The following is a 9745-nucleotide window of genomic DNA, read 5'->3' as shown; positions in this document are numbered from 1 at the left end:
GCTGCAAGGGTGGGGAACCTTTTTTCTGCGAAGAGTCATACAAAATTATCAACTTAAAAATTATGTGGCTATGAAAAATGCTCCCAGATATACTGAATTTTGTTTTAAATATATTTTATTGATTTTTTATAGAGAGGAAGAGAGAGGGATAGAGTTAGAAACATGGATGAGAGAGAAACATCGATCAGTTGCCTCCTGCACACCCCGTACTGGGGATGTGCCTGCAACCAAGGTACATGCCCTTGACCAGAATCGAACCTGGGACCCTTCAGTCTGCAGGCTGACGCTCTATCCACTGAGCCAAACTGGTTAGGGCTCACTCGTTTATTCGTCAACATGTACATAATGTTAAGCCCATTTGTCTGGCATTGTGCTTGGCACTGGGGCTAGAAAGAGCTTCCCCTGGCTTTAAAGAGCTTATGCTCTAATTAAGAAGAACATGGTCTCACAAATATTATTAGGACTCAGACCAAATAGAGCCAAGTAGTACTTGCTCTGGTGAGATTTGGTAGAGGTACCTATCTTCCAACTCAGAAAAAAGGAGAGGTATCAAGAAATCTTCCCAGGAAAATATTTGAGCTGAGATATAAAGGATGCTGAGGTATTAGCCAAGCAGAAAGGATGGGGAGTAGGGTGGAAACAGATCAGAAGGGGAGAAGATGGCAGAGAATGCTGCAGGCAAAACAAACAGTATGTGCAGCGGCTTCCTAGGCAATGAGAAAATGTCATCATTGGGAAAACTCTAAGAAGTTCAACTAGAAATCAGAGCAAAAAACAAAAATTTTGAATCAGGCATATTTTTCAAAAAATAAAATGTAAATAAGCAGGAACAACCAGTTTAAAATGTTCTTGCCATGTAAACAGGTAGGTACCTACAAGCTGCACCCTCCCCCCCACAAATTCCAGGAATCAGTAAAGGGCCAGATGAGTTGTGTACCCAGAGCCCTAGTGACCCCGGGGCAATGGAATTTCATCAAAATCTCTCAGCTCCATTTCCTTTATATCAGACATGCCAGGCACTTCCAGGTATTCCTGTCTAATAACCTGTAATTTTAGGAGACCAGCCGGCTTACCTAGTATCCCCTGGACACCCTTCCCTGCTCCTCTGTCCCCAGAATAAAACACACATACATATACACAATACACATACTAGTACACGTACACATACACATACACATACACACATCCAGGGAATGTGGTGGGAAACCCTGTCCTGAACTCTTGCCATTCGGCCTACAGTTACTTTCTCTTTCATTTTCATGTCCTCACTTCTCGTGAGTTTCTCCTGCTGGTTTTCAACAGAAACTCAAAGGATGGCTCAGCTTCACGTCAGAGAGCACCACTTCCATTCTGTAATCTTTGATCCTTTTAATCTCTCAAAGGTTTTCAAAACCTAGCCCTGCATGAACACATAAATGTATCAGTTCTGCATCCATTTTCCCCACTCTTGCATCCCTCTAAGATACTTCCCCCTAGTACAGAGTTCTTAGCATCATGAAACATATAAACTTGTTGAAATCCTGTGCAAAATTTTAGCTTCATAAAGGAATCTTTACCCAGTCCCCTCCCTCATTAAAATCCACTGTCTGAGCTCTATCTCTCCTAAATGGAAGCTCCCAAAAGGCAACTGTTATTGGTTAAATTGTCTCTCTTCAAAATCAGATATGTTGTCATTCTAACCCTTCAGTACCGTAGAATATGAAATTTGGGGGAAATGGGGTCTCTGCAGATGTAAAATGTCCAATTAACATGGGTGGGCCCCTAATCCTATGACTGGTAGCCGGAGGATGTGAAGACAGAGAAACACGGGGGAAACGTTGTGATAACAGAGGCAGAGATGAGAGTTATGTAGCTGTAAGCCCAGGAGCGCCAAAAAAGCCAGCAAAGTACAGTAAGAAGCAGGAAAGAATTCCCCTCCAGGTCTCAAAGGGAGCACGGCCCTGTGGACACCTTCATTTCAGTCTGTCCACATCCAAAACCATGACACAATACATTTTTATTGTTTTAAGTACCTAGCTTGTGGTACTATGTCATGGCAGTCTTAGCAAACTGCTACACACAGCAACCCTAATAGGAATGTGTTTGCTTCTCAAATTGCAAGAAAAAAAAATAACTCTAGATATCTAATTCAAGAAGGGGCTTTATAGATTCAACAAGTTTAGGGATAATGATCAAAATATATTTAAACAATTCAAAAACCATAGTTATCTAATACCCATTACTAATCTTATCACTTACACTGACAAATGGGATCTTCTCTGCTCTGATATGGATTGAATAATTCATTTATGAAACTAACAAATATAGTTAGAATTCCTATAAGTATGGAAAGATACAATAATCAATAAGAAATTGCCACTACATCAACAAGCTGAATATGAATGAAAATGGCCACTGTGCTTCAATATTAACTTTAGACAGATATTCTTTATGTTGCACAGTATTTATTTATTCCCAGCTTATTGATAAGTCTTGTTCTCTGAGGCAGATGTTGATCAAAAGGCTTCATGGCATTTCTAGAGATGATGATATTCTTGTCCTCTTCTGACATTTTTAAATTAAAAGAATAGAGTAACTGAATGGTAATATTGAATACCATAAATCTAAAAATAAATGCCATCTGATAGTGGTTTTAATCTTTAATATGCTGCTGCATCCACTACATTAAATTTAAGACATGTCAACAGTTATATTACTAAGTATAATTGGCCTGTCCCAGTCCTGTTATTTTGTTCTTGCTTGTTTGCTTTTTGTTCTGTTTTGGGTTTTCTGGAGGGAGGGGGTGTTGGGGAGTTGTTATTCTCTTTTTGTTTTTGGTGTTAAATCTAATCAGACCTTTGCTATCAGCATTATCTAGCTTCACAAAAATAAATGAAAAGTGCAACTAGGTGCAAGAAATACCACTTCATCAAAGATTTGGCAGAACTCATGAAATCCCTAACTTGGTTCCTAGTGGAAAAGATTCTTTAATGTGGTTTCCAAAATTTTCTGAGGTTTATTTAATTCAGATTGCCTACCTCTTCTTGTGCCAATGTTGGCCATTTCTATTTTTCAAAAAAAGCATTCATCTACAGATTTCATATCTAAAACTTTCATATATTTAATTACATTTTGTTATTTTAACTTTCCATGTATCTAATTGTAGCCCTTTTCTGATTTTCAATGCTGTATATTTGAGATTTTATATTTTGTCCCATATTACCATTGACAGAAATTGTTCATCTTTTAAAGAACAAGCTCATATATTCTATTTTATTAACATTTTCTTTCTTTTTATTTCCTTTAAATTTATTAGTTTATTTTATTGTTTCTTTCCTAGCTTCTCAGATTGGATAATTACTTAGATTCTTTTAACATAGAAAAGGCAACTAGTTTAAAGTGGCAAAATCTCTATTTTCCACAGAAATGATCTGCTCTGTTATGTAAGATAATCAGAAACTGATTAAACCACATTATACACAGCAAAGGTAGGTTTACAGTTAGTTGTGAGTATGTGAAACAGAGTTTAATTTTGAATTATTATTTATTAATTATTGTATTATTTTCCTTATGAACAACTGTAAATTTACCTTTACCCAAACCTGTATTTATTACCTGCATTCTGAAATCAAATCCCTAATGAAAAATTTAATGTTCTATTGAATTATTATTTAAATATCATTTGGAACAAAGTGGCTGGGACAAATCTATAACAACAATGAAAGAACATCAGCTGAGTATTTTTCAGCCTAGAAATCAATTCTATTTCAAATGTCAGTGAGTGGTGTAGTTACAAGGTTGAAAGCTGACTATATATTTGTGAAATTTGACAGTGTAAATCACTAAGCAATGGCCCATCTCTTTTGTTTCTGAAAATTTCCTATACTTGAAAATAAAAACCAGCATCATAATGAAGATCTATTATACCAGGTATTTAAAAACTTAGTCACGTGAAGTAATGCATTTCAATAAATTGGGCAATATAAATAGAAGGCTGAATATAAGGATGTGCAATGAGTGTACTATATCTATTGCTACTAAGAGTAAGTAAGTACTACTTTAAATTTCACATTATATGGCTTCATCTGTAAGCATGGATTGACATGATATCAATAGTTTATAATTAATGAATTTATTTATGTTTTTAAGAACTATTTTTAAAAATTAAATTTTAGGGAATGAGGAAGGGAGAGGGAGAGAGAAACATCAATATGAGAGCAGAACATTGATAGGCTGCCTCCTGCATGCCCCCTATCAGGGAGTGAGCCTGCAACCTGGGCATTTGCCCGGACCATGAATGGAACCTGCAACCTTATGGTGCATGGGATGACCAACAAACTGAGCCACACTGGCCAGGAGTAATTTAGACATTTAAAAAGGCTTTTTGATGCAATTTCTTCTTAAAAGCAACTCTAACCTCAGTGGTACAAACCCACTGATGATCTTTCTAACAAAATTCTACAGCATGAGTTCAGTAAACACAGTAACTGACATAAAAAGTTAATTTATATTCTCTATTAGATTTAATTTCAAATAATCTACATGTAAAGGTTATTTGAATTAGTTTTTTCTGAATTTGAAAGATATACATTGAGGGTTTTTTTCTCACACCTTTTGTTTATTCTGTAGAAATGTGATTTTATGGATATAGAGTTAACATCTCAAGTTCAAATTCCAGCTACTCTACTACGTGTGTGACCTTAGAGAAATTGCCTCTGAGTTTCATTTTCCTCACATTGTAGGCTTCATTTAAAGACAAACTATGATAATCATTTGTAAAGAATTAAGAAGAATGCTTGGTATATGTAAGTAATTCAAGTAATTGCTATCAAGAAAAAAGAATCAATATTATCCCATTCATTTATTAAAAAGATATATAACCATTTATATGCACATGTAAAACTTGATATTAATACTGAAAAAAAAAAAAACTGTCCTCAAAGTTTGAAGATATTATCAGGCAATGCTGCCCAACTTCAAATATAACCAAATATCATTTATACAAGTATTTACTTAATAATTTTTCAAATCATTTTTATCTATCCTGACATAGAACAATATTTAGATGTGCTTTTAAATGTGCTAGTCAAATTTTTTTTAAAAAAATTTAAACATAAAATTCAATATACAGGGACTAATTTAGGATTCTCTCTGACCTCCTAGAATCATCCTGTGGCTGGTCAATGCTGGTGTACCTCCCTTGAGTAATGATTGCTTGTGGGTTTTTTCTAATTTATCTTTATTGTTGAAATTATTATAGAAGTCCCCTTTCCCGCCACTGACCACCTTCACCCTGCTCCTGCTCCCTTCCCCAGGCCTTCTGTGTCCATGGGTTATCCATATATGCATATAAATGGAGTTTTGTTAAACTCTTCCCACCTCCCCTCTTCCCTTGAGATTGGTCAGTTTGTTCCATATCTCTGGGTCTATTTTGTGAAGTTACATAATCATATATATCTCCCTAGTAAAAATTTCTAACAATATGAAAAATTTTAATAATTTACAAAGCAGTAGCTTTATGAACATTGAATTCGTTTAAAAAAAAAATCTAGGTTGCTGACTAAAAGTACAGGATTTAACAGAAGTGTATAATTTCCAAAAGCTTTTAAAATTCATCAGTGAATATAAGTATTTCATGCAACTAATACATATTCATTCATTTCAGGCTTTGGTCATAAAGTACCTTTAAGATACATAACTATAACTGATGATATGAAAAGTAATTAAAACCTGCTATTGCCACAAAGGAGCATTATTAGGTTAAGTTTACTTACTGGTAAGATTGAGCAAAGCAAATTCATTTTCTTTCAAGATTTGAAATAGCACAAGGAGCAATTTCTATACATCAGAGAGAATTATCTATTAAAAACAGCATACACATATGAAAAGAAAATTTTCCCCCAAATATTCTCTAAACTATCTTTGAGAAAAGTTCCTACCTATATAAATAGGTAGAAAAGGAAAAGTTTGTTCCTAGAGAAATATGGTATCATATATTTATAATATTATGGGTCGTAAAAGACCTATCTTGGTGCATTTTATTGATATTTGATTTTAGAAACCATTGAAAAATTCCCTATTTTGAAACATAATTATTGAATATCAGATTTCTGTCAATGACATGGGTTACAAAATCTAATACGTTGAAATCATTGCCAACACTTCTTGTGGAATTTAAGCCTTTCCCTTTTGAGTTAAGAGTTAAATGTAGATTAAAAAAATAAAACCCTGTCATTATTAGTAAAAATATTATGGAGCTATTTATGGCATTTATGACAGCTAATTTTACTACAGTTAAAGGGGGTGCGGGGGGGACAAACTGATCGTGTTACTTGTTAGTAATCATTTCTCCAATGAGGATTTTTCATTAGGGTTTGGGAAGGTATATACATATACTTTCATAGTTTATATTGTATCTAGATAGCGGAGTTTTAAAGGTGCAACTCTTAGATTACATGTAAATTGAATTTATCTAATAGAATAAATTTCTCTTCTCAAAAAAGAATAAGCCTAGATAGATACATTTACTTTTTTCTTTCAACCTTTGCCCAAGAGGTATCCACAAGAGATAGAGAACTGTGGATAAAAGAGAGAAAAATAAGATCAAAACAGAGATGCTAGTTGTTCAGCTTATTTTCTCCCACAAAATGTATGAAGAATAAACACCATAAGAAAACTCTCATCCCATATTGCAAGGCAAGAGGCCCCTTTGACAACATTACTTTCATATACAAAAAAAATAAAAAATAAAAAAGGAACATTTGTGTAAATTTATCAAGTTGATAAGGTTTTTTTCATGAAATAAAGATTCTATTAATCAATAATAGTGTTACATCACAATATTTAGATGTAGATGTAGGAAAAGACTTTGTAGGAATATCAAGATATATTTATTCAAGTTAAAAAAAAAAAGATGTAAACTAAATTATGTCAGGGAAAAGGATGGTGATATATCTGGTGAGCATGAAACACAGCAGAGACCAACAGGGGTTGTGCAAGCTGGAAAGGATGTGCCCCATCGGAAAGCCTTCCAGGTGAAAAAAGAAAAAATTAAATCTGTGCAGGTCAACACAAAACACACGCTGACCTAATTTAGACCACAGGCCATGAGACTGAGACCCCAGGTGAAGGCCTGGGGTGGGGGGCAGGGACCACTAGCCAGGGGAAAAGGGGGACATATGTAATACTTTCAACAATCAAGATAAAAAACAAAGCAAAAACAAGGTAAATATATAAACAGGAAATTAAACTGAGCTCACCCTGTCTGCTTAACGTTAAAAATCTAAATCTTCTTTCCTGTTAACTTTTATTGTCCCTTTTTATCTGTGTTTTTAGATTTAGACAGTACAAAAGACTTAGATGCAACCAGGGCATAAATACATGCTAAAAATTAGAGCTCACAGATAACTCTGATATTGTCAATATTACATAGTATTCATTAGTCACAGCAGTGACATCTTATTCTACCTGGTCTCTTCCAGCAGGGAATTGGTACTCCAATCCACTCCCCTTCACTCCACTTCCCTCCCCTCCACTCCACTCCACTCCATCTTTGGTGGCACTGTCAACAGTGGTATCTTATAGCCCCTGCCACACTGCCCAGTGTTTCATCCAAGAGAGGACACATAACCCCAGGAAGATATAGCAAGACCTTTTTACAGGATTAATAGAGACACCAAGACAATCTCTTCTGAGACTGAGGAGTCAGGATGTTATACACATAACAGTGTAAGAATCATCTTTCCCGTTGATATAGACAGAGTTCCACAGAGAATGAAGCGAACCTAGAGGAACCAGAGCCACAAAATGTAGACAAATTCTTACAGCATAATAAAGCAGCTGGATCTAATTGTGCCACATCTAGTTAACGGCAGGAATTTTCAGTTATGGGAGTTAATAAAACCTCTCCTGTGTTTAAGCAAGCTTAGACTACGTTTCTATTAATTATAAACAAAAGTGTCATAAATATAAGAGGCCAAAAAAGGGATTTGGATTAATTTGCATTTATCCATTCACATCTCACTGTACCCCTAGAGACTTGCTATTTAAAGAACAAAACCAATTTTCCCCCTAGGGATTTTTCTAATCCAATGTACACAAATATTCTAAATTATCCAATTATCCCAACCTCATTATTAGTACCACTGGAGAGGGGACAAATAAAAGAAGAGCCGTTATCTTATTCACTAATACATGTTCTACATATAATTGGAAGCAATTTTTTAATAGAGGATAAAAATCTACTATTACTAATAGTCAAGATATCAATTACATAAATTATCAACCATAGCAGGTTTATTTTATGAACCCATCTAAGTATTAATGGAACAAATTTTTAAAAAATTTAAAAGCATTTAAACCAATTTTTGTTACATGGCACAGTACTTCAGCTGTGTCACATCAATACACATGAATATCAATGAGGTGGCCCATAATAAGGAAGTCACAAATACCATCCACCTACTAGTCTCTGAGGTATGATTAATGAAAAGACTATTTCAGAAAACAGTGATCTCCATCTCCAGCAGTTAAATCAATAGTCCCTCTCGCCACAGGTTTCAGAGATGAACCAAACCAGAGAAAGCAATGCATACTCACAAATTATAAAGCATGTCAGCCATGTTGCTCCGGTAGTACAAAGCATTCCTATAGGCGCTTTCAGCTTCGGAAACTTTGCTCTGACTCTTCAGAACATTTCCAAGGTTACCCCATGCTGCCAAGAAGAGAAAGAAGTATTCAGGCTGAGTATCAATCCAATTATACGTGACATAGTATCAGGCCATCAGGAAGTACCACGGGGAGAGAAAAGCTTCATAAAACATTTTTAAGATGGAAAATTTATTTCCTTTATACTCTAACATTTCATCAAACCAGAAGATTAAGTGCAACCAAAGCCTAAAAAAACCTAAAGTAATTATTATGTCTCAAAGCTGATACACATATACAGTTCATCATAAGGCCAAGAACAATGTTATCTTAAGATCACCTACAAAGACTTCATGGTCTTTCGAATTTCAGTAGGGGTCTTCATGGCCTGAAATTACTGTATGCTAACTGGGCCAGAAACTGTAAGAAATCACCTTAAAATAAACAAAGATCTCATTCAAATATTTAAAAATTGATAAATGACATAGGAGAACTGGGAATGAAAAGCAGGAAAACTAAACAAGATCAAAGCTATAAAGAGGCTTAATGGGCACTGGGACATATCAGTAAAACATGCTTCGTAAAACAGTTAAGTATAATAAAGTTCTTTTATACCCTTCCTGCTAACAAACACATTTGTGTGAAAAGCAGTATCCCAGTATTTCCATATATAATCATATTAAAAGAATCTATATTTTGTGTGCCCTTTGTTTTTCACCCCAAATAATCATGATTTCTCAACATTAAAAAGAATAAAAGTTATAATTCTTTTATCAACAGCTGCCCATATAGCATGACTCTCAAGCAGAACTAGCCCTTAAACTGGGATGCTTCTCTTGTCTTCCTTCCTTCGCACAAAGAAAGATGGGGTGTCAAGTCCTAAAACTAGAGTCCCTCACAGCTAGATGGGGATGGGAAAGTTTGTGTCCAGATATATTTGGGTGATTACTGAGTCTACCTGAAGAATGAAAGCAGTTTTTAAGTATCATTTTTTAATGCCTAAGTATAGAATTTTTCAAGCCCAGATGTGCCTATGTGCCCTATAATTTAACAGTCTGTGCCTCAGTTTACTCATCTGTAAAAGGGGAATTTGAATCTCATGGGCTTTGTGATATTAATT

At 34.9% G+C, this 9745-nt stretch overlaps 1 protein-coding gene across 1 annotated transcript in view; it reads right to left on the bottom strand.

Annotated features, from left to right (window-relative positions):
• The window catches only part of TMTC2 (transmembrane and tetratricopeptide repeat containing 2), a 397072-nt gene that overhangs the window by 163183 nt on the left and 224144 nt on the right, over positions 1 to 9745 (bottom strand). The window contains exon 4 of the mRNA XM_006774726.2: positions 8578 to 8692. Within this exon, the coding sequence (XP_006774789.1) occupies positions 8578 to 8692 (115 nt within the window). The remainder of the gene's footprint in view (positions 1 to 8577; positions 8693 to 9745) is intronic.

This window comes from Myotis davidii, unplaced genomic scaffold, assembly GCF_000327345.1.
Source record: "Myotis davidii unplaced genomic scaffold, ASM32734v1 scaffold26, whole genome shotgun sequence".
Taxonomy (NCBI): Eukaryota; Metazoa; Chordata; class Mammalia; order Chiroptera; family Vespertilionidae; genus Myotis; species Myotis davidii.
This window is presented reverse-complemented; position numbering and strand designations above follow the sequence as displayed.